The sequence below is a fragment of the Neopsephotus bourkii genome, unplaced genomic scaffold, assembly GCF_033783945.1.
Source record: "Neopsephotus bourkii isolate Nb327-2 ecotype Australia unplaced genomic scaffold, CSIRO-AGI_Nbou_v1 NB_1792, whole genome shotgun sequence".
Taxonomy (NCBI): Eukaryota; Metazoa; Chordata; class Aves; order Psittaciformes; family Psittacidae; genus Neopsephotus; species Neopsephotus bourkii.
In genome coordinates, this window is record NW_026902266.1 from 2275687 (window position 1) to 2301907 (window position 26221).

General features: G+C 39.6%; 1 protein-coding gene across 6 annotated transcripts in view; it reads left to right on the forward strand.

Moving 5' to 3' along the window:
* The window catches only part of RAD51B (RAD51 paralog B), a 457491-nt gene that overhangs the window by 192429 nt on the left and 238841 nt on the right, over positions 1-26221 (forward strand). For all 6 annotated transcript variants that reach the window (XR_009729580.1, XR_009729582.1, XR_009729581.1 and 3 more), the window contains exon 8: positions 20513-20609. Coding sequence is in view for 3 of the 6 variants with exons in the window: in XM_061380317.1 (XP_061236301.1) it covers positions 20513-20609 (97 nt within the window). In the remaining 3 variants the exon portion in view is untranslated. The remainder of the gene's footprint in view (positions 1-20512; positions 20610-26221) is intronic.

Consider the following 26221-nt stretch of genomic DNA (forward strand, 5'->3'; position numbering starts at 1 on the left):
AGATGGGTGTTTTATACCAATGCATATTAGGGATTGGGTTTTTTGCGCCATGAAAAATAGTAATGGTACAGACAATAAGTGTACAGATGGGCAAAACCATGGTGCCTGTTTAGAGTGAGAAGAGGAACTTGGGTGTGTTTGTGTGTTGTGATGCAGCTGTTTTACAGGTGTTTTTTTATTGAGTTCTTCCACTTGAATGTGAGCTTTGCCAGAAATCTTAGGTGTATTCCAGGCAATCCTGGTTTTTTTCATTGAGAACTTCTTTAACACAATCACTCGTTTTCCAAGTGGTCCTTATCCCCTTTCTCTTTTTCCTTCCCAGCAGATTCTTTTTTTACTTGCTTTAGACATGCTTCAGGAATTTGTTTGGGTTTGTCTTTGTTTATTTCCTTTTCCAATCCCATCCTAGCTGTCTAGATTTGATTCTTATATATTGACTGCTGTGATTTATTTTCCTCTCCATCAGCTGTATTCATCTGTTCATTTTCTAAGATCTAGTTGTATATTGAAAATCATGTTTGAATCTTTCACTGTTATTAGGGCTGCCTGTGATTTCTGAGATGTAGGCCTTTTGTTAAAACTTCAGGCTTTTAAATTTAATTTTGAGCTGGAATGCTTTTAACTTCACCTCTCTTTCCTGAACTTAGGAACTCCAGGCTAGCTTCTGAAGTTTTCAAATCATGGGCACTAGTGCCAGATAGCTATGCACTTGAGATATTTTGTAGATATGCTAGGTATCTAAGAAATGCTCAGTGCTGCCCCTTGAGTACAGTTTGTAAATGAATCAAATAAAAAAAACATTAATTCTTTTACTTTAGTAGTAGTATTGGTATTATTAGTCTCAAATTTGTATGCTCATTGTCCTTCTCCTGAAGTGTGAAAGAGAAATACAGCTTTACATGTAACCTCATTATATTCTAATGGCTTTGGTTTGTATTCATGAAGATTCAACAATATGTAGTACTTTCTCTGCTGTGCTCTCAGTGTAACATTACCTTGATCTACCCAAAACCTAGTTCCTCCTGTCACCAGATACTAATTTTTGTTCAATAACCTTTCTTCAGCATGTCTAGTTTGACTAAATCCTGTTCTGTTATTACATCCAGTAGTCTGACACCATTTCCTTTAAGCTCTTAATATTGGTATGGTACATTTATACTTATTTTTAAAATATGCGTATTTAAAATACTTGCTAGTTTGAAACTTGCTTGAAAACACCTTGTTTCTGTTATCTCAACCTGTCCATTTCAGCCACAATTCCCTTTTCCTCTTGAAGTATTAATTTTTCTGACTGCAATTTGGCAGTGCAGTAGCCAAGCTAGTTGCAATTTACACTTAGAAGAACATGCGGCCTCTGCTTCATACAGCATTTTATCTTTTAATAACCTTTTGCATTGCAATATTAAGTAGAACCCTATGAATACTGCCAATTTTTGTCCATTAGCATCTGACTGAATTCTTTGGCCTCAACTCAAGAAACCACTTAAACATATTTTAATTGGTGTTTTAAGTATATACTTAAAATTGAATACATGCTTAAGTGCTGCCTTGAGTAGGAATACTTTTTCAGATTGACCTTTGGTCTTCTCTCTCTTCCTTCTGATGTTTCTTTTGCACAAATACATGTGAATAATGTACTATTAACTGTTTCTGGGCCTGACACTTTTTACCATCTTGAACTGGGCAGAAATGTTATGAAAGTTTGTTGTTAGACACTTTCTTTATAGTTGTCTGCTGATTTTAGGACCCTACAGCCACACCACCCTGAAAATGCCCTATCTCGTCTGATCTTGGTAGAGCGCGGGACTCTTAATCCTAGTCCCCCCTCAGAGTAATAATGTCCTGGGTTTAGCAGTAGCAGTCATTTTTTCTCTTTCTTGGTAGCTGGTGCAGTGCTGTTTTTTGACTTTCGGGCTGGGAACAGAGCTGAAAACAGTGGTGTTTTGGTTTGGCCAAGGACTTTGTTAGCCTCATGCTCTGCCAGCAAGGAGGAGAAGCTGGGAGGAAGCAGAGACAGGACACCTGACCCAAACTGACCAAAGAGGTATTCCATACCACAGCACGTCATGCCCAGGAGGTAACTGGTAGTCACCCCGGAAGGACAGGGGGTCTGCTGGGTCGGACTCGTTGTTCAGCGGGTGGTATTGTACTCTTTTCCCTTGTTATTACCTCTTATCATTGTTGTTAGTGGTGGTAGCGGTGGTGATTTGTGTTGTACATTGGTTGCTGGACTGTTCTTATCTCAGCCCGTGGGAGTTGCATTCTTTCGATTCTCCTCCCCATCCCTCCGGGAGTGGGGAAGGGGGGAACCCCCAGGGAGGGTGGGGGGACGTGGGCCTCGATTGCTTCCAGCCCGGCACCACTCACTGGGAGTGAGTGCACAAGCCGTCTGGCTGGGTTTAAACCACGACACAAGTGTAACCTTCTCATTCAAAACTGAACAACTGTCCTGATGTTTCTGAAGGGAGGTACTCTCTCTGGTTATTGTGTACAGTAATGTGCAAATAATTTACTGACCAGTTGTAATTAAACCTGTGTTAAAAGAATGCTTCCATTCCTGGTTGTGTGTTCTGAAATGTTTGTCTTTGTTCCAATAATGTTTCTGAAAGTACATGTAGTCAAAAGAATGATCAATGGGAAACAAAAGTCCATAAGGGCAATGACAGTGGCAGCACATATGCATGCCAAAACTGTGATGTTAACTAGGAGGAGAAGAGAAGGAAGACAAATACATCCTTTTTGGAATATAGCTCTTGGAGCATTCATTACTATGCCCTGATCAGTGGTTGTCCTGGCAGTGTTTAACTTAAACTTGTTTTGATCTTGAAAAAGCTTGATCTTGAAAAGATTCTTCAAAAAAGAATAACTTTCTAGTTTTGCCTATCAGCTTGTTTTAATGTCTTCAATGTCCAGTCTGTAATAGGTGAAATGCAGTTGGGAGTGGAGATGAGCAGGATTTCTGTAGGGCTCTGCCTGATCTGCATTTACCCCAACATGACCTCTTTTTCTGACTTGAAACCTGTTAACTGTGAAGGAAAGAGTGAAACTGGGACATGCAGGATAGCTTAGTGTCTTAGCTTCCTAACTTCCAAATAAATAGGCACTGTGTAGGCTAGACTTTGTAGTGCATGTCCAATGTCCTAGATGTACCAGATTTGCTGTTTATGTACTGTATAGCACATATTCATACTTTTTGTCTGTTAAGGATGATTTGTAGGTCCACTGTCTGCCTCTGGTGGTTTTGCTTCCTCTCCGTTCAGCCCCATATCCACTGTCTTCCTTGGGCAGCTGAAAGTGGTAAGATAGACCTGTGCCACCATAATTTCAAGGTGTCTGTAAAGAATTTCCATGGTATTAATACCCTTGCCATTACCCATTTGGGTTATATGAATTGCCTCTCAGTGTTCCTGCAGCTGCAATAATGAACAAAAAAAGGTGAATCAGAACTGACCTCTCTGAAATACTGACGTAGATAACATAGACTGTAGTGGTATATATATACCTACTTGGGTTTTTGCCAGTCTGCAGTTGCTTTTTTTAAAGCTGTTTGACACTGAGTATTGTCACATTGCCTCTGATACAAAATTATTTCAGAGATTACTTAGCTACAAAAGTTCCTTGTAGGCTATCAGTGAGTGATGGATAAACAAAATCATAAAAGGGTAGAAGTCATTCTTTAGTCAGAGACATCATTATTTCATTTCATTCCATTATGAGAAAACAATACTTGAAAAGTTCTTTTTGAAGGTTTAAATAAGAGTATACCGTGTTTTGCCTGATCTTTTGGGTAAATGAGTGTGGTGTTCTCCTGAAGTACTGCCTTTCCTGCACAGCCACATAGTCCCAAATTTGGTGCTGAACAATTTAGGTCAGTCTGTCTCTGAACTCTTCCCTCTGAAAATTCTCTTTCTTTGAATTTTTGAGTTCCATATTCAAATAGAATCAGAAAGCTTAGTGGAAAACCTAGGCAGAGCTTTTCTTTTGTGCTATGCTGAAATAAAGGTTTTGGACTGGTTTGGTTATGTGTTTAGGTCCTCCAAACTCTTAAACACTTTAAACTGCAATCCACTACAACTTTTTGAGGTGACGTGCTTCTGTCTTCTGCCTTGCATTCTGGGAGACATATAAGAGTCTCTTTCTATTTTGTGAGGCGTTTTGAAGAAGGGAGGGAGGTGCATGGTCGTTAAGAAATGACATAGCTTGGTTCCCTGTAAAATTTCCCCATCAATATCAGACAGTGTATCATAGAATCATAGAATACTTAGGGTTGGAAAGGACCTTAAGATCATCCAGTTCCAACCCCCCTGCCAGGGGCAGGGACACCTCCCTAAACTGTGTCACCCAAGGCTCTGTCCAACCTGGCCTTGAACACTGCCATGGATGGAGCTTTCACAACTTCCTTGGGCACAATAGGACTTGAACTGAAATTCATATGCCAGGCAGCAGTCTTATGAAATGTAAACTGAGTTATAAACCTATAGAAAATGGATTTTATTATGGAAATGTAAACTGTTTCGTAAGCATAGCATGGGGAGTTGATGCAATAACAACATACTAGTAAGTAACATACTATCTTTCATTACTGAAAGATAGAAGGATGTTATTATTATTTAGTACTTATTCAGTCTGAAGGTAATTCCTGCTTCAGTTAGTACTTTACCCTGCCAGTTTTAGAGGCAGGCAAAGAAAGCAGCTGTCCAGGAAGGCCAAGTGACAGGGTTAGCAAAACATTTCCACTAATGGACAAACATAACTCTGTTGCATACTTCTGCCTGTGTCTGAATGTCATGCTCCAGGTTTGAGAGGGAAGAAGGAAGGAGCAGTTGTGCTAGCATGGAGCTGAGTTGTACTGCCCTTATCCAGCTTAAACTGTCATACTTTAAGGCAGGTTTTTTGAATTCTGGCTTGACCCTGGAACAGAGGAGGTGAGAAGGGAATGATCTGAAGTAGAGTGCCTGGACAATCCTTCTGACATGATTTAGATCTGGGGCAGAGAGCACTGAGCCTGAACATACTGTGTGTATATGTGTATATATGTAATTATGGTCACAGGCTTCAAAATTTAACTGTGTCATGGCTAGATTTCTTGGTAATTGTATTGGTAGTGCAAACAGACCCATCATCATTAGATAACTTTTTCCTACTTTGTGTTACAAATTTTCAAAGGTTTCATTTCAATGACAGTAGTGCTTGTCTGAGGTTTGTCATGCACTCTTGTTACTGTAGTGATTTCAGAGTTGTCATAGCTTAAGAAATTTTAATCTCCAAGGCTGGAGAGAATTTGAATACTTATGGCACAAACCAGAAAGCAAATATTGATATAGTTCAATACAATCTTTAACCCTTTCTTTATATCCTCAAAGTGCTATAAGTTCTAAGAAGAAGAATGGACATTGCTTGGCCTTGCTCATTTGCCTACAATCTCTTTCTGGTCTTCTGGTCTGCAAAAAAGTAATGCTGCCCACCAGCAAGGTGGAATTGGCAACTATCTATATCTAGATTATCTTTTTATGACCTGAATCTGGTGCCGTCCCCACAGAATGTCAGAAATATGCTTCATAAAAGCTTGTGGTTTAGTACTGTCTATGGACTGCCATGTTCTATACATGCCCATTTGTATTTGCTGTTGGTATTCTGGTGGTTTGCATTCCTACAGGAAGTTTTGTATTCATTCTTTGTAAATCATACTCTCTCTGTAGTTACTCCTGCCTCTTCCTCTTTCTGTTTGAAAGTGCAGTGCTGCAGTGCATACTTAGCTATTGGTGAAGCCATTGCAGGTCACATTTTCTCTCAGTAGCCATTCCTTTCTTGCTCTGAAGCCTAAAGAACTGTTGAGATGGTGCTTGGACTGAAATCTGGGTAATCTCATCAGTTTCCTCCAGCCTGGTGAAAAGGCCAGGTTTTACATCTGAGATGGAGTTCCTTATTTCAGTGCTCACCTGCCCTTATGTTTGGTTTGTCTGTCTCTTTTCCTGTGCTTCTGCAGAAGCATGGAATATTTTTTCATGCTGCCTACACCAATGTATCCAGCTCCTCACTGCACTTCGTATTTTAATAGTAGTTTGAAGTCTGTATCTGTTGGTCTTGTATCACCCTGAAGAATATCTGTTAATAGCCTTTTATTAACACAAGAAAAATTGAGTTATCCAGTTCAGAAAATAAATTGGTAGAGGCCTGATGTAAAGCTATGCTGTGTTGCCATTGTTTTGTTGTCTTCACTGCTCTGGAAATATTCAACACTCCCTGCTCTATAAAATAGCTCTTTGAACCACCCTCAGTAAGCTCCAGAGACCAAAAGGTGTTCGTAAGGACAAAGTCCCAGCTCACATTTAAATAATAAAGTGACATTTAACTGTGTATTTCCCTGTGGTTTAAATGCACTGCTAATGCTTTACAGAATGTTCTACAACATAGCGGAACTTGAGCCATGGGTAATTTTTCAGATTTACACTTCCCAAACTTGTGCTAACCAGTGATGCTCTCAGTGCATTACCCACTCAGGCAAAAGGGAAGGAGTTTAAAAAAAAAATGCAAAAAGAAAAGGCCATGGGTTTTCTGCAGGGAAATGGTAGGAGTTTTTCTGCAACACCTACAAGCCCATACATAGAATGAATAGTGCTCAGCTACTACTGTTAAGTTGTATCTAGACATTGCCTAGCTGTACTATGGAAGACTCTGAGAACATTTGGTGGTTTTAATGCTCTTGATTCAATGAGTTCAAAGCATTCAGAAGGTAAAATACTGAATCCCACAACACTCCTAGGGGTAGGCATTCTGCCTGCTTTGGCAAAAGTTCACAAAGAATTTATTTCGCCAGTAAGTAGTAGCAGCTACTTAGCGTCAGAACCACGGGAGTCTGGACTTCTGCTCCCTCCTGTTCTCTCTTGAGAATGAATTGAGGTAAAGAGTTAATGGTAAAAGGAAAGTTCTGAGCTGGGTGTTTCTCTGCAAATGTATTTAGGGACAAAAGGATGAAGGTGGAAAGAGATAAGTCCATAATCATGTTTCATTTTGGTGTAACTCCTTTAGGGTCAATAAAACCAGACCTGCATTAAATCTTGCTCAGCCTGGAATGAAAACTGATTGATAGTAATAAAATCTAAAATCAGAACTTGGCTTCTCAGGCTGCTTTCTACACTGAAGTGGCTATCTAATGTTCTGGAGGAGGAGACAAGCCTAACAGGCAGCTGAAGTATAAGCCACCCATTACATGATATTCATTTCATACATGGAATTTTAGGGTGTGGTACAGCAGATAAGGGTTATAAAAATAATGAAAAAAGAGTACCAGTTTCTTGGAGGAACTTACTGTAAAACAAGCCTCCCGTCAGCTATCCTTAATTAGACTGAAGGAGTAGCCAGTGGCAAAAGAATTTTATTGAGTTAATAGCACTACTGCTGAAAACATGTTTCTAGTTGATATATGATTTGATGATTGCAGGAATCAGACAACATAACTAAAGGGGTGTATGTTGTAACTGCCATTCTGCCTGCAGACGCTATACATCTCCACACCGCACAGGCATTTTGCAAATTAGCATCTGTCTAAATATGAGGTTTTACAGAGTTTCAGATATAATTTGACAATTATCTTGAATCTGTCACATGCTCTGCTACTGCACCTTGCTTTGAAGTCCAAGCATCTTGCTCTGATTTTTTTTTTTAATCTTTGTTAGAGAAAACTTGCAATTGCATCCTATACTTCCCTGAGAAAGTCTTCTGGGCCACTGTTCTACCTGCAGAACATCAATCCTGGCATGTAGTATCCAACAGCTGCTATCCTCTTGCCCCATGCCTAGATCTGAAGATGCATTTCCATCCTTACCTGAACCACCTTACTGTTTTTTCTCTCCTGATTTCTCATAATGTTTGCTCACACACCTCAATCCTATCCGGAAACATTTTTCTGAACTGGACCTGGTTTCCCATTTGTTTGCCCATGCATCTTACTCCTCACTGGAAGTAGCTATTCTCACCATGGGCCTGCAGGAAGTTTACTAGCACATATCTCCTCTTGACTAAAGCTTAATCTTCTCTTCTTCAGTTTTTCTCTAAATTAAATTAATTAGATTAATTCCTAACATTACTATCTTTGCAATTTAATACTGGACTCCACAGTGGAGATTTGGTTGTGGTTTCTCGAGAAAGATTTTGGATGAAGCAGCTATGATAAACTCCAAGGAAAATGCATGATCCTGTGAATTTTAATAGCAAGTGTAGGAGATGATGTAAAAAAAATGCTAGCTGCTGTGAACAATTAATCTAGAGCTGCTACAAAACTTCAGTTGATTGTCCAGAAGACATGAACTGTTTTTTTCTCTTGCCTATGTAGGTTTTAGGATGTGCAGCAAATATCAATATTTGACTCCACTCTCTTCACTTGGGTTAATGTGAGTGCAGTGCAAAAATTATTTAGCTGTGTTAAGTTGAATTCTTTTACCATTCACAAGGTTTTCCTCAAGTTTAAAATCACTGAAAGATGCCACAGGCTGGTTTTATTCACCTGACATCAATTCTCAACATTTCTGTAGTTCCAGTAAAAGTTGTAGTAGAATGGTGTACCTAAATAGCTGAATAAATAACTACTACTTCTTATTTATTTTACTATATGTATTTACATAAACCAACCAAGAACAGTGATGCTGGCAGACCCGATGTCATTTCCAGTGGAACCGGTGGAGCTATTCTTAGTGATCATCAACTTCCCAAACAAATTGGTACCAGATTTTAAACCTTTTGGTTTGAATTTATTTGCTTTTGCAGGGATTTCACTGCTATCAGCCTATTAGTTTGATTTGTTTTAGTATTGGAAAAGGGTTTGCCAAAACAACCCTCCTGGACTAATTCTCTCTGCAACACAAAAGAGCTTCTACAAAGCTGCCTTGTGCACGTATTTCAGCAGTGACCTTGACCTTTCTAACCAAGAGGTGAGAAATTAGTTAGAATATATTTTCATGGGTCCATGATTTTGTTTTGACAATCTCAAATACTATTTTTCTGTATTAGGCAAAGCCAAAGGAGGATGTGTCATGCTGTGGTCTCAGCGCAGTTTTTCCAAGTTCATTTTCCATCTTGAGTCCTAGCTCTCAAAGAGGTTCTAATGATTCATATATCCAAGGAAAGTACGCTCCAATTTAAGCAAGTTAGGTAGGCAAATAGAAATTTGTCATTTTAAAATGTGATATAAATGCCAGATTTATTGGGGAAATACTGACTAACTTTATTTCCTAGTGAAAGGATTATAAGAAATAGGATACAGAGGCTGAGACAATGCCACTGGAATTCCAGGATATCTTGAGCCACAATATTATTTATTTTTTTCCCAAAAAAAAATTTCAAGAGAAGAAACTTGGCTGATTTATGTCACCAACACTCTTCTTTCTTCTGGGTAAAATCAGATAAGACACGTTTGGAAAACGATCGTGAGCAGACATGTAGGGTTTTTTTTTCTGTTTTATGGTGGACTTATACATGGACTCACAAATTTTGTCAAGTGCTTTTGTGGAAGAAGCACTTAGGAAAATCTATCTACTGAGCAGCAAGGCCTAATCCTGCATTTTGTACAGATTGGTTTTTTGGGGGGTTGTTTTTGTGTGGTGTTTTGGTTTTCTGTTCTGTTTTGTGGGTTTGTGGTGTTTTTTTAAGAAAAAATTCCTTCAGAATATCTTAGTTTATAAACATGTATTGAACAGTAGAAGTGGAAAGATGTTCAAGTTTAAAGCTCTTACCATCTAACTTTGCAGGCTTAGGAGAAAGACAAAGTACATCCAAGCAATTTTCCTTTGCATAATAGGAAAAAAAAATGCATTTTAAGGAAGGCTGAAGCTACTGATGATTTTGAAATATAAATATTTCTGGTTGAAATAGATTGTTGGCTAAATTGCAGGTTAGACTTAAAAGGGTGCAAATGCAGTATATGAAAATGTCTAAACTGTAATGTGACTGTATACCTATAGGATGTAATACATATAATTCACAGCTGTTTCTTCCCACTTCTTTCATGCATCATCTGAGGCCTGGGTCATAGGGAAGTAAAACTGATGGTGACTTGAGAGGCTGTTTGTTTCAGCAGCTGGCTGTTTGTTTTGTGGGATGATTTCTACTCTATTTTTACAGCCATTTCAGCTATAGAGGATGGTTACTGAATTTTGTTCATGAGAATACTTCGAAATCACCAGAGGCATGGTGTTCTTTAAATGGGCCACTGAATAGTGCTGTCAGTGCCTAGTTTGTTCCTGCTTTCTCAGTAGCCTTCTCCTCATTTTGTAAAAATTATTGGTATATTGGTTTGATTGTCCGGCCTTCTGTGCAATATCAGTTACTCCCCTCCTACTTTACAGTCCTGTTAAATTTCCTTGGGCAAACTGGGGGATGGAGTCCAAAGTCCCTAATACCCAGTATTACCTACTGACTGTTACATACACTGAGATTAAGCTACATGATTATCTAAGGATAGCCATTATAGGTAAGTATAAAAATCCTGTCCATGTCTGAAACGCATGCAGTGAAAGGCAGCAGCTACCATAGCATAGCAAAAAAAGAAAATTTCTCCAATAAGCATTGTATAAAGCATGCTGTGATCTCTAACATCACTGTAAGATAGAAATTATTTGCTCCGCTTTTATGATGTTGATAGAGCATGTTGTGTATAAAACAACATAAACCATGTGATGCTGTTTGGTGGTGGCGTTAGTAGGTACCCTCCTGTAGAGGTTAAATGAATAGACAAGGGGGAGCAAATATTCCTGTAGTCCTCTCTTGCTGCCTAAAAAGTAAACAGAAAGGCTCCAGTGCTGCAGGGCAGGCAAGGAAATAAGGTTTGCAGAGGAACTGAACACCGAAGCGTTGATGCGATTTCTAGCACAACCTAAAACTGCTTTCTGCTGCTTCCATGAGGCTCTGAAGAGCAGTCTGAGCTAACACTGCCCTCCCTCTAAAAATGTTGACATAGGGTCATGATGTGGGATAAGGTGGAACTAGGAGAGTGTTTTAAAAACTGCTCAGCAAAGCTGTAAATTACAGTAGCCCATTGAGCTGTTCCAGTTTGCATCCAAGACCCAGCAAGTCTCCTGTGACCTGCTGCCTTGAAGGCTTAAAGGAATTAATTGGAAGGAATCTGAAGAATTAATGGAATTAACAATACTGAGATTGAGTTGTGCCTTATATGCTATACCTCTCCAGACTTGCATGTGTATATTACTATAAACAGTTTTTCTGATCGGCTTGTCAAAACATCAAACTGAAATAAAAATGCTGGTATGCTAATTATCAGCTTGAAATAGTCCATGAGCCTTGAACAGACCTTTGTTAGGAGTATTTCATTAGTTTAGTTCATATTCCTATTTAGTTGCTAGGAAAAAAAAAGTCTAGACAGGTGTAGAAAAACTAAATAAAGTAAACACCAAATATAGAAAGAATTATAAATACTGAATTTGTTGGGTAGATGTTAGATTGTTCTGAGGTATCATAGAGTGCTCAGCCCTACCAGCCTGGTTCTTTGTATCAGGGTTTAGGAGTGGTAGTAAATATTTGTGGTACCTTTATTCAGTTTTCTTGGTGTTTTAGCATCTGTCCCTACAGTAGGTGTAATAATACATTCATTCCATCAGAAGGCAGTGAGATTTAATGTCACAGAATTTGAAATGTTTATACAAGGCAGGTTAGGGGCATGGCAGAAGGTCTGAACCTGGCAAGTGAAAGGAAGAAGCCCTCAGTCTGCTTTTTGATCTGCTGACGAAAGTTAATGAGTACCAATAAACTAAATTAGGTTTTAGGTTTTCATTGAGAAAAAGGTAAGCATAAATTTTGACTTCCTTGTAATCCTGTTAAAGAGTAGGAGATGTACTCAGCTCTCCTCTCAGCCTGGAGCATGCTGGGGCAGAACTGAAGTTCTGTACTGCTTTGCTGAGGTTCCAGATAACCCAGTTTCTTCCCCTTCTTCAAAACCAAACAAATTAAACCAACTAAAAGCCCTGTTGCTAAGAGTGAACTGTGAATTCATAGTTTTACTTTATTTATTCTTTTACAAGACGATTTTGCATTCATCAGAAAACTTCTTTTTAAACAGTGGTGTTTGCCACTTTAAGAATGCAGCAGGTTTTGGCTGCAAAAGTTGCATGTGGATCACAGTGATTTCCTGTGAGGTACTCCGTGTTGGCTCAGCCAGCATCAGATCAGTCTCTTACTGTGGAACATTGCTAGCCACACACAGGAGTAAGCTCAATTCAAGAAGCCATCATTATGTAGAGGCTGGAGGGGAGGGTGGAGGAGAGGGAAGGTCTGCTGGAAAGTAACCCAGTGCTCCGAGTAACTGGCAGGGTATGAAGGCGGGTGGCAATCCCTCTGGGGATCTGTCTTACCCACATCACTGCGAAACAGGTCTGTGCAGGCTGCTGGATGCAAAGGCCTTCCACGCACACAAACCTTTCTTGCCGAGCAGCACAGCACAAGGAAGCTGCAGCATGGATTTTGAAGGCTACGTTTGTGTTGGCTGAGTTCCTTGTTCACAGAGGAGGAAAGGCTAAAGACCTTAGGCTATTGCTGGGTGGTAGCTATTTCAATTTGAAGACGTGTAGCTGCCTGAGAACAGCATGCTTTTGTTTTGTTTTCTTTTTTTTTTTTTCTTTCTCTTCTGGTGGAAGTTTTATTAATTCATTGTGATTATGTTTAAGCAGTTGGCAGAGATGTGAATAGATGCTTTACTTCTCCAGAAGGCTTATGGAATAGAATTGCATAACTTTGTACTTTTCCTATGCAAAGTAGAATAAATTGGATGTAAATAGCCAGTCTCTGAAAGATTCTGTGGTTTCTTCCGACTCCTTTTTATACCCAATAAATCCAGTGACTATAAAATGACCTCTGCTGCCGTGAATTGCCTGACTGAGGGAGGAAAGAGGAGAAGCTTGTGTAGAGATACTGTGGCAAAGCTGGAGCTGGAAGTCCTGTCCTAGGAGCTGTAATAAGATTGCAGCTAGCAGCAATGTATCCTGAGCAACAGCTCTCTTTTAAATCTTTTAAATGGTGCTTGTGTGCCCTCCAGAAAGTTACTGCATTCTTGCATTCTTGTTTCTATGCTGTTAGCCTGTTTAATTGCACCCCCTCCCCACACCCCCCTTTCTGTTTTCTGCATGTGATGAAAATAGGTACTGCTGAAATTCCTCTGAGGCAAGGCCAAAGCTTGTTGCTAGATTGCTTATAGGATTAGGAAGTGTTTCTCAATAGGTTTCCCGTGGCTTGTGTGTAAACATGTTATTCAGGGAATTGTACCAAATTCTGGTGACATCGGTTGAGATGTGAATTCTGACAGCTCCTGGCACAGGGTCTCCTCTTTGCCTTCAGTCAGGGTAGCTGCTATGCCGTTGTGTGTCATCTGCTTCCTTCTAACACGAGTGTAATCGTTAACAGCCTACGCCTCTGTCACGTAGAAGAAGCAAGATGGCTGTAACGGGTACATTTTCTTTCAAGTAATTTGGATTAGATGCAGTTGTTAAATGTGGGCACTTGTCTATTGCTTACACCTACAGTGAAGGAGCTTCATGTTTTCTTTGTTAGCTTCAGCCATATTAATGCAACATGTAAAATGACAATTCTTGAGTATCTTTCTTAGTTAGGCCTTGATTAAACACCGGAAGTGGTGTTTGAATTGGAAGAAGGGAATATTAATTTCTTATAAGGCTTTTTGCTTGTGATGGCTGGGCTCTGTAGAGTCCTTGACAAGATTTTCATTCTTCCCTGCAGAAAACCGAGATGCTGCTCAGGTTGGGAGCACGGGGCACCTCCTGGGACGAGTACTGGGCGATGTGGTGGTTTGCTTGCATTCGAGATGATAAACTGTGCAGTTTTCTCATCTTTATGTGGATCGTATGAGCCAAAATAGTTTACATTTTCTAAGAATGAAGATGTGTGTGTGTGTATTTAGTATTCTCTCATGGTAACAGTTGTGACATAAATATGTTTGGTTTGGTCCTGGTGCCCAGAAAGGTCTTGATTGTGCAGGGGCTTTTCACTGAAGAAGGCCTCACTCCTGTGAGGTGAGCCCCTGCAGAGCACTGCTGCAGTAGCCAGCTCTGAGTGCCTGGTAGCTGTGGGCACTTGAAACTCTCTTTAAAACTGTTGTTTTGTTTAGGAGCTCTCAGTATTACAGTTCAGACTTACCCTTTTTCTCTCTGTAACTCCCTGACTTCACTGAAAATGCTCAGTTTTTAAGGAAGTGCAAGGCCTGCTGAGGTCAACTTTTGTGGTAAATGGCAACTGATGCTGAAGGAAGTCACCATGAAGAAACAGGAGTTGAAGAAAAAATTAATTCAGTGCGTAGCTTAGGTGAAGATCACAAGTACCCTGTTTCTGTGACAGATGGTAGTAATTTTGGGTTCTTTCTTGAGCAAACTGATGCCAGTCTTGAGGAGCTGTAACAAGTTCCCAAGGAGAAGGCTGCGGTTCTCACAGCTGTTTGAAGCATGCTGCTTCACCCTAGCTTTCTCACTGTTCTCTTTTTCTGTTTTCAGGATTGCTGCCTGCTCCATCTGGCTTTGTGGTCTTGCTTGGTGCACTTTCCTTTTGCTAGTGCCTCAACAATAGTCACCATTGCTTTGACCCATTGCTGACTGCTTGGATGCCTCTTTAAAAGCTCTGTGCCTCAGGTCGCAGGGACCCAAATGAAGAAAACCTGGGGATCAGTAAAACTTTTCCTCCTCCTCCAGCATGCTGAGTCAGCATTCCAGCCCCCCTGATTATCACTTGTACTTCGTGCTCTCTGGTGACACTGCTTGAGTACAGTGAAAACCACAAAACACATGGGCTAATAAGGGTGGAGTAATTTAGGGTTATTGTAAGTGTCCTTGTGCTTGCTTTCCCAGCTCAATAGGAAGCCCTTAATAAGAGTTTACCTACATAGTGACGTGTGCAAAATAGGGGATTCTGCTCCATTCTTTTAACAAACAGCCATTTCATAAGCGAGGGGGTTTTTTTTTGCCTCTTGGTACATTCCAGAAGACCTCATACCTTTGCTGGTTACTGATTGATAGTTTTGTGCTGAGCTCCCTTTAATTTTGCAATAAACTAACAAGGAGGCTGAGACCACAAGTTTACAGAAAATGACTTATTTACTCAACTGGATTTACACGGATGACAAAGTCAGATTTAGTAGTTTCAGTGTGGTCCTAGGAAGGGCAGGAGGAGTGCTTGAAAAACTGTACTGTATAAATAACCAAACAAAAAATAGTTTGCTTATTCTCCTGTGTAAAGGAGTCATATTTCAGTTCTTAGGCCAACCCTCTCCCAGGACCTGCAGGGGCTTTCAGCATACACAGGAACTCTGCTATTCCCAACAAATGGCAGCGCTGGGAGTTTAGGAACCTTAAATAAGTATTTTTACTTTTATAACGTGCTTCCAGAAAACTGGCAACTGCTGAAGTCACATCAGTGGAAGAAGATTCTATTTTCAGAACATGTAAAGATTTCAAGAGAGTATAAACAACAGTATTGACTTCTGGATTAATCTTAGAAGAAGTAAAAGCCTGTCTAGAACATGAATGCTGTTTTCCTTGAGAAGTTCCTTCTTGTTTCCCTTTTTTTTTTCTCTTTTCCACTTGAAAATGTGTTCTCACTGTCTCCTTGTGTTTATCTCCAGGTTTTGTAACTGTAAGGAAGAGGATTCTGTCGTAACATTTTTAATGGTTGCAAGGGGTTGTTATTTTACAATCTTAGGTTGCTATGCTGAAGTAAAAATCTTTATAAGATTGGGAAATTGTGTGGTCAGTAAACTGTATGGTATTTTAAGTACTAGGCTTTTTCCCAGAAATTATTTTCAGATTTGAATCTGAGTGAATTTCTACAGTATTTGTAGTTCTGTCAGAATTGGAAGGCTGAGGACTAAATTTTCACTTATTAAATAGCTAGCTTAACCAATTGCAAGTGAATAGACTGAAAGGTTAAAAGCAGTGGTTCATTGAACTCCATAGGAGACTGTGAGGCAAGTTTCCAGTGTTACTGAGCTGTCTAGCTGACCTTTTGGTCTTTTCTTTCCCCTCCTCTTTTAGCAGTGGAGGCTGTTTTCCACTCGTGCGCAGTCACTGGCTGAAGAAGCCCTGCATTCTTTGTTCATCAGAAAGTAGAAACAGAAGGCAATTGCACAACCTCCCTACCTGTTGCACATGTCAGGACATAGCTGTGTGTGGAGAGACGTAAAGCTTTCGTGAGTTTTAGTGCCTTGGCAATAATGAAAGTACCTCTGGCAATGAAAATATTTTGTTCTCTTAGTTTGTGTTGGAAATGAAAGTTCCTCTTAAAATACTGGGTATTTTATAAAATACAGTGTACTTAAAATACTATGTATTTCAATATGATAACATTAAAATATCACTTAGCAATATTCTCACTGTTGAGTGTTCTGCTGGAAGGTAATAAATTCATGACTGGTATTGAATCTCTTAAGCGGAAACTATGCTTGTCTGGTAATGATGTCCAGTATCTGTTAGAAGGAATCACAACAGAGGCAACTTTTCCTTACCTACTTAGACTGAGGACTTGGCAGGTCTCCTGTACTAAACAGGGTAAATCTGATCTGCATGTTAATGGCAGTTCTCCAATGAAAAGTTGAGGAAGTGCTATTGCTAATTGAGTGCAAGGCACTCTTTCTAGCAAGCCTGCTTGGACTTGTGACCCCAGCCTGTTCCCAGGCACTGTTTAGTGGTGATAGGTGGTTTCTTTCAACTGTGGCACCAACAGACAAAGCGAGGTTTTCAAACCTTCTTGTTAGTGATCTGTAAGATATGGAATCATTAAAATCAGAACTGGCATTATATTCTGTGCACACACATATGAAGCAATGTGTGAGACTCAGCTGATTCTGCCCATCCACAAATGTGATTACTCATCAGAAAGTCACGCAGCTGTTTTACTGCAGATCTCCTTTGTCTGCCTGTATATTCTCTCCATATCCCACTCAGGCTTAACTGTTCCCTCAGAACACCTATTTTCAGCTCTCTGAATATGTTGAGCCATTTCAAAGGGTAGCAGAATGGAGTGTAAACATGTCTTTCAGGGGAAATGTTACTACATTCTTTAGATGTGACACTGGAATCATGTGGTATCAACATTCAGGGCTTCAAGTTGAATGTCGGTAGGATTGGAGACTCCTGAAAACTTAGGGCCTTGTTTGAAAGGCACCATTCACTGCCAAAGTATTCATGACCAAAGTTTTACTCTGGGAAAAATAAATGAAAACTTAGCACTTCCTAGTAAGGGCATGTCATTGAATTTTTGAAGATAGATGTATGTATTCAGATGACTTCCCTAAATTCAAGTGCCTTAATATTTTTCTTTGTAAGTGGATCTGGGTAAGGGCCAGCTTTTTTCCTCTTGTTAGTGACCTGTAACTTCTTTGAGCCAGTGAGAGCTGAAGTACTCTGCACACCTGCAGAGTGAAGTTTGAACTGTGTTAGGGTAGTTGCACAAAGATGGATATTGGTTTTTGATAATGGTACCTATACTCGATGGAAGAATTCTGCAGTAAGCGAGCCTGCAGAAGTGTGACAGGAATTTTGAAGCCAAATTTAGCGCTTAGCTAATAGCCTCTTGGCTTATACTTATGGGAGAACTGAATCTCTGTGTTGGCTTTGCAGGCTTGCAGCAGTGAAGAATAATTTTCAGTTAATTCCAAAGTAAGCATTCTGTACATGCATATGGCTTCATCTCAGAGGAAGTGTGCTTCAGAAAGATAGTATTTAAACATTTATTTAAGCAAACGTTTAACTATCAGTGAAGTCATGGAATAAGAATACACTCAATTCCCATCTTCAGAGCAAGCCAGAGAGTAAGACTATATTTTTAAACAGTGTAACAGGGTGCCAAGGGTATTGTCAGTGTTGAATAGTAATTGAAGGACACATCAGAAATTGAAATCTAAGTTCTGAGGTGTAGCTTGAGTTAAACATAAATGGTGAAGACTTTCAGTCCTACAGCTAACAGTGCTGTGGCGTTCCTGACTGCAAAGGGAGCCAAAAAATCTGACAGATTTTTTTTAAAAGGCACTTGCATTATTCTTGGTTGGGTTTTTTTCTTTTGATTTTTGAAGGCTTTGAAGTTAGTTTCCTTTGAAAAGGAGAGCAATATGAAATGTGGTGTGATTAGGTCTCTTTTTTTCTTAAAAGAAAAAGATCCTTGAGCACAGTAGCTTTTCTTTAAAATGTGGTGGGTGCATAAATAATAAAATATGTGATGGCATGGTACAAAGATTATCTTGGCACAGGTCTGGGATGACTGAATTGCTTACACGGCTTTTGACATTTGTGAATAAGGTGATCATTGCAAAAGTGTGCCAATGAAAACTTCATATGTCGCTAGAACGTGTGTGTAAGTTTGTTAGCATTTTCTATTTCATCACATCTTCTAGTATCAGATTGAGGTAAATCTTCAGTGTTGTACCATATTGTTGGTGTATCTTAAGGCGGGTTGCCAGAGTAGCCTCTGTGGATAAGCAAGGCTGTGGGTTTTGTGACACAGTGAAAAAGAAGTGAAAATGGTGTTGAGAAGGAAAATTCTCATATCCCATTCCTTATCCCTCCTCACTGTTGGCTACCTACTCCTTTCATTTGCTTTGAACCAGTTGTGATGTTCATCCTATCACAAGGATGAACCCGCTCACTAAAATGGAAGATAAGTGCCTTGGCAAGAAGAAAGGAAAAAGTGACTTCTTTTTCCCCTTCTTTGTTAGTAAATTAAATCATTTTACCTTGTAATCTGATCAACAGGACAGCCATCAGTGCCTGCAAGGGGCTGTGTGTGCCGTGCCCTTTCCTGTCTACTTTTGGGTGCGTATAGATGCACGCAGCAGCTCTGGGGGAAACAGCAGAGTGTGTGATGTGTTTTGTGTGTGTTGTCAGTATCACAAGTTGTACTTTAAGAGTCTTAGCCTAGGTGTAAGACCAAACATGGCTGTTACCTACCATGTTATCTACCACGTCTGTATTCACTACAGTGGTCATAAATGCCTGGTCCCAAAAGATACACCCTGTGGTTAAGCTGCGCAGGGTGGTGATAGCGGAAGGTTGTCCAGAGCTTGCAGTCATTAATGGAAGAGCACGAGGGACATTGCTATGGAGCTGTGAAGGTCTCAAACTCTTGTTGAATAGATGAAGATTTGGCTTACAGACTTTTCAGTTCAGTCCTGTTGAGACTGTAAAACTCTCGGGCACCACTGTGCCTGTTTACAAGCGCAGAGTTGGGTGGGATGATATGAGCAGGGGGGGGAAATTGTGGTCTTACTAAAGGTTGCAGACTCCACCACATTGTCGGTAGCTCACATCACGTTGCCTGAAGATGCAATGCTCCACAGCACTGCCACTGTGGTTACAGCTCTGATCTGATACAGCTTATGTGGGATCTTGAAAAACAAAATGGAGAGTATGTCATACTGTACTACTGAAACTGTTAGAAAGCAGGAGGAATTCATGATCAGAGGGAGGGAGGAGCGGTGGAGTAAAGAGCAGAGAAATTCCTCTTCATGTTAGCAATGGCAAACTGTTCATTTATTCCAGTAGCATCATGAATCCGCATCCACGGAGTACTGTGTAGGATTCCTTTCTTCCTGCCTCCCGTGTCAAATAGAGCTGAAGACAGGCCATTAATTTCAAAGAGAGTTTGTTTGGAGTGGAGTCTGTTCTTAGTATGAGCAGAAGGATAATTTTGGTTCTTCTAAGGAAAAAAAAAAAACAACCAACACTACAATATTTTTGTCAGTCTGCAAAATGGTGACCAACTGTAATTGCAGCTGCTTAGAGAGCCAAAACATTAGGAGATAACTGTGTTTATACCTGTGCTGTTCTTTCTGTGGTGTTCACTGTGTTTACCTTAGTGCCTTCTGTTACTAGAAATAAGTACATGTTCAAAGGTGTAATAAACTGTTCATCTCTTGCAAGTAAAACCACTGCTTATGCTATCAGAGTGGGTGCCACAGTCTGTCGTTCATCAGAATATTGAGATCCTGAAAAACACTGTAAAATCTTGTGTGGAGATAGCCCTGTGAAGTTTAGAACTCTTGTGCTTCAGCTCAGTGGGGATGTATCCCTGCAGCACTTTTATCCATGGCACTGTGTTTCAGCCAAAGGAAGGAAGTGGATAAGAAATTACTTTTTTACTACCAAGTGTAGAAATTACTAGGAAAGTAGATTTCCTATTTGCCTATGAAGAAAATTATGCTTTTTGTAAGGGAGTGTCAAATTGCTCATTGAAGAATGAAGCTCTTCCAAACAGTAGTTTCATTTTAGGCAACTGTGTGTAACAACCTACTGTCGTTTAGTATTTTGTTTTTATATCCCTTTTCCTGCACTCCTTGCAATTATCTCTTTCAGTTTCTGCACATAGTTAAGGGCTTTCTGAGTGCTGAAGTTGCTGAAGGTCAGAGTACATAGTTGCCTGGATGCTGTGACTGGAGGATCCTAGTTCTCTCCTGGGCTGCTCTCTACCCTCCGCTAGCTATAAAACTCATTTCCCTTCCCCCTCTCCCTGTCTGCAGGTTATCTTGACGAATCAGATTACCACATCGTTGAGCAATGGCCTTGGGATCCAGGCAGACCTGGTGTCTCCAGCTGATGATTTGTCCCTGTCTGAAGGTAAGAGATCCTTTCAATCAGAACTGAAACTCTGCACTGACACAAATCCACATTGTTACTTGCAGTGTTCTGGTGATGTCTGGGAGCAAAATTATTTTTCAGTTTGTCTGAAAATCCATTTATAAATAAAAAGAAAGTAAGTGTATTAACTAAAAGAGCTTACATTTTCTAAGGGCTGGGAATGAATTTTCCAGCCATGTCAGTTTTATAATGTTTCTCAGCGTTGTACTTCAAGTTACATGCACTTAGAGCATTATTTTCTGTCTTCTGAAGCTGCTGCTAGAGTTATAACACAGGCTAGGCTACACATTTGATGTTATCTAATGATTATGAGTGTTTCCAGGGAGAAACAGGAGGTTGCAAATGAAGGACAGCAAATAGTTCTGTCCCTTGCATTATGCTTGTCTGGTTTTAAATACAGTGCCTCAAACTGCAGTTCTCAGTGTTGTGTGAATGTAACATGAGGGTTTGTGTGATGCCATATAGTACTTTACATCTTCATGTTTCCTTTTCCTGCACAGAATTAGAGGGAAGCACACATTTTGGGGTTATAGAAAGGAGTTAAATGTGCTAAGAAACAATGGCAATTCTGAATGAAGGTTTGCAAAGTAATATAATAATCTGAGCTTTCCCAACTTGAAAAGACTGAGAGTATCCTCAGCCAGGGACAGATGCAGAGAAATTTGCTATTTAGAGTTTAGTCCATGTGTAGACCCAAATGTCTGATGTAAAGCAATGCTCATCTTTCCTACAAAGGCATGGTAATAGCATGAAGACTTCCTACTTCCTATAATATGAGTATTTCCTCTCTTTCTTGTTGCACTTTCACATGCTTCTGGTCAGCTGATTTTTGCTCTGGCTGATCACAGCCAGCCTTCTCAATCTTGTCTGACTTAACACAGGAAGAGCTTGGTGGCAAAATCATCAACTAAGCAGTGGTTAAAAAACTTGACATTATTTCTGCAATTCGTTTCAATGAACGTAAGAAAGGGGTTGATGGCAGATTAAACAGAATGTTGAAGAGCAGCACGTAACTTCAGTGTAATGCCTGAACACTGATTGATGTGTTTACTTCATAATTTTGTCAAGAGGAGCTTGAGCAAAGCAGGCCCATTAAATCATTTTGGAATTGTGCTTGTGGCTTTTTTTGGCTCCATCCCTTGCCAAAGTATCTCAGAACTTTATTGCTTGAAAATCACTCCCTACCTCTGTCAGAAAGAATTGAAATTTGGTAACTAGATTTGGAAGAGGACGGCATAATTTTTCATCTTTATTATTTCCTTCTTGGCATGAAGATACGGCACATTGTCTCATTAAATGCTCTTGATCACAGTACTTGTGCTTTTCTTTGGTCTTTAAAATTGCTCTGTATGAGCCACCTCTGAAAAGAAAGGCATAGCTGACTCTGAGGTGGAAGTAATAACAAATTATGCTCTCGGTAATACTTTATTTTTTCCCTTGTGGTTAAAATACTTGAAAAGTGGAAAAAGTACGGAATAGTTCTAATCTTTCTGAATTTTCCTGCAAGTAAGAAAGATTCTCAGTGCTGTGTATGAGCCATAGTTCTATGAAAGAAATAGCATTACGATTTTTGTAGAAGTTACTGCTTATTAGTGCAGCAATCGTGTTTTGTCTAAACTCTCTACTACCATTAGTTATCACCTTTTAACCCAAGAATGAGTTAAAATGTGTTGGTGCTTTTTGTGTGTGTTTGGGTTTTTTGTTTCTCTCTTTACTTGTTTTTAATTAAGGGTCTGAAGTGGTAAAATGTGCCAGCATGACACTTGTTGAAATTGGAAACCTTTGTGTAGCCTCAGAACAAGGACAGTACAGACAGCAGCAGTGAAGGCTCCTTCGGTAATTCAAGTTTTATCAAGGGATGCAGGGGTGAGAAATTTCTTTCCTTCTCTCCCTTTCCTCTTCTGTCAACTAACATTGGCACAGTATTTACATGCGGTGTTGTGTAACGGGAGAGGACAGTTCATCTCCCTGCTGTATTGTTTTCTTCTGTCTTTCTTATCCATAATATGGCTGCTTTGGATCGCCAGTTTGCTTCAATTTTAACCCATGCTGTTTACCTGTGGGGAAAAGTGGAATTTCAGGCCCATTCAATATTTGATTTCCATGTTTATTTTGCTGTCACAAGATACAGATGTGGCCAGGGCTTTTCTTTTCAAATATTGAGGTGTTGACCAGGCCTGAGAAAGTTCCCCCCTAATTTATTTCATTTTGGCTATTAAAAAGCCTGAAAGCAGCAATACTTCAATCTTCTGACCCTCTTGGGTACTTTAAGAATACTAAATGAGTTCATTTTCTAGGATTAGTGTGATATTCATAATACTGCTACTTTACAACCATTGAATTTGCAGGAAAGAGTAGTTATGTGGGTAGCCCTAGTGCACAAAGTTGCAGAGGCAGGAATAGAGGCCAGATTCATGACTGGGTGGTTCTTACCTCATTCTTCCTTTTCACTCATCACCAGCTAAAGCTGAATTTGAACCAATGACCTAGATGTGAAAGGACCCATAACACATTATTAGTCCTGTAAGCAACTCAGACCCTTGGTTTGTGTATGTCTAGTATGTTGTTTTAATCCTATCTGAAATCAGAGTCCCATCACTGTAAATGGTTTGCTAAAAGGGTAATCTTTCTTAGACAGAGGCAGAAATGAAAATTTCAAACTGAATGTGCTATTAGAAAGAAGTGGAATATTACAGTTGTTTTTGATTTTGCTTCTGATTGTGCTTTAGAAGGGAATTGCTTGGGTTATGTGTTAGATTAGGCAAGAAACCAAGGAAGCTGTTCGTCTGATGTGTGACAGAAAGTTAATTTGATGAACAAGCTGAAAGGACACTGTCAAGCTGTTTCAGGCTCAAAGCTTGTCTTCTGTAGAATTTTAATCTAGTGCATGAAAAGTTCTGTCCTAAAATTATGTTAGATTTTTATGAGAACATTAAAAACTGTATAAAAGCAGTTCTGGCTGTAAAATCCAACCACTTATGTAGCAGTGTAAGAATTCTTGAATTGTTTGTTGGTATTCATTGTAGGAAATGTGTGTGTCCAGCTGAACTCCCAGATCTGTGTGTGCACACTTCTGCTTCAAGGCGGGAGGGTGGGGAGAAGAGAGAAAAAACATTAGTTTGCTACAAATTAAAGTGATACATACAATACAGAAGTTTCTGTACCTGTGGGCAGAGTCCTTGCATTTATTTGGCCTTTAAATACTTGCCAGATTATCATCTGAAGGAGTATGCTAGACTAATAATGTTTTTCTGCAGCTCTAAAATTCTCGAGCACATTAGGCTGTCAGTTCTTCCCTAGGAACCAAACTGAGTTTTTACTTGTATCTACACTTTGTATATAACCATCTCACAGATCCTGTCATCGGAGGGGGTAGACTGGAAGATATGTGAACACTGCTGTTTAACTTTATTCTTGCTTTGTGGAATAGCCTCTGTTGAGCTCTTCCAGTCAAAGACAAATTCGAGATGCCTTAAAGTTACTTTAGATTGTAGAAGTGGTCAGATAAGCCCAGGACTATCACTAAGCTTGAAAATGTGGCCTGAAGAGTTAGTGCTTTATTATCTAAATATGCAAAAAGTAGCCATTACCCCAATTAATTCAGCGTAAATCTATTTTTTATTTATTTAAAAAAATTAATTTAATAAAGTGAACAGTAGAAATGGAGTGCAAATGGAGTAGAAATGGCCACAGCAAAATATTTTGTATGAATGGCAATGGGTGTTTTTAAACATGTTGTCTGTGGCTGTGACTGTACTATTTCTGTTATTTTTGCGAAGGTCACATGACTGGATTTTACCTGGTATGAAGAGTTGTTAGAAATTAATTCTAAGCCTGTGTGTTTGAATGCTGCTGGACAGTGAAATTTGTGTATTTATTTCAATTGTGTGCTGTGAAAAGCTGGAACAGTGTGACCTACTTGCGGTCCCTTCTAGCCCACCAGTGCTCGTCCTTTTCATAGATGTGCCATCTGCAAGCTCTCACTTCCCGTCTCAAGCATCAAAGCCAGATTCCATCTTTTCTTGGAAGAAACTCAGGGGCATGTTGGTATGAACAAGAAGAGCATCTCCCTCCCAGCATGCGCAGTGTGACCAGCAGAAAAAAAGACTTCTGTCTCAGACTTCTTCAGTCTTAGCTGATGCTTTCAGTTATTTCTTTGGAAAAGTCAGAGTTATTTAGTGATTAAAATTGTCTGTAAACTTGCACTGGCTGTGGGGAGGGCAGCATTCAATCTTCTTCATTTGCGTTCATCAAGCTGTTTGTCAGAGCCTTGTATACTTCTAGTGCATACTGTGAGCAATGGGTTTAGTCTGACCTTTTCATCTTTGTTGCTGTGATCTTGAATTCTTTTAAGCTGTTGAGCAGAAGCAGAGACTGGAAAAACTAAGCTACTATAATATCTCCCACCCACAGGATTTTCCTACTCTAGTTTAGGAGCAGAAGATTTGAAGCTGGAATCTTTGGCTTCTCTGCTTTGCTCTTATCTCCTGTCAGATTGTGGTTAAATAATTTTATTCCTCAAGCCTCAGTTTAACGGGTTTTTTAACATGGGAATATATATTTATTTTAATATCCTCATGTTAAATTTTTTTCTTTCTTAATATTTCAAGATATTCCTATGGGGAAAATAATGAATTGACCTGCTGTTCACTCCAGAGTAAGACCAGTTCTGTAGTTCATTACTTCTCTCCCTTTAAATTCCTTTTTCCAGTCCTGGTGCTGAATGGAGAGAAAACACTAAAGGAATTACCAAGAGAACTGAGGGGCCCCCAGAGATCAGAGGCTGTTGGTTGGTTTTGGTTTGTTTATTTATTGACTTCTGTATATACTTATGCTTAAGGTTGTGCCTGCAGGTAACTTAAAAATAGAATATTCTGTGAGAACTCACACATACCTGTTTTGCAGGAACTGTGAACTTATGAATGAAGCAAGTTTCTGAAACACTTCCTCCTTGTAGTTTTAAAGCTAATGCAGAATAATACATGTCCTAGTGAAGTGCTTCAGCATGATATGAATTCAAATAGATTAGAAAGTATCATAACACTTTGGCATGGTTTAGGCCTTTAGTATTTTATCTGAATGCTCTGAAAACCTATTGCAGGCTGGTTTCATTTTGCTTGAAAGAGAAGATTGTCTTGGATCACTGAAACAGTGGTGTTAGTTAATTATAGCAGGGTTTTTAACAGGACAATTCATAAATTCATATTCTATCTTTTTAATATGAATCCATTCTGACTCTGAGGCCCAAATATTTGGGAGTTGTTACTAACACCACCCCCCCCACCCCCCCCTTTTTTTTTTGTTACCGTTATGGAGTAATCTCTATGGAGATTATTAGGCCTGTTTATGAAATTCAAGAACCACGTGGCATGGTTTAAGAAAGATCATTTGACTGTGACCCCTTATGTAGACCCTGTGAAGGTTAGTGAATTTTAGATGTGCCAAAAGGCAAGCATTACAAATAACACTGGTGGTATTGCCAGAGTATTTGAAAGGTGAATTCCAACAAGTCCATGCCTGTGCATACTAAAGAATGAATTTCCCAACTGAGACTGATGTGCAGGTGTGAACCCTGAAAACTAGAAAACATC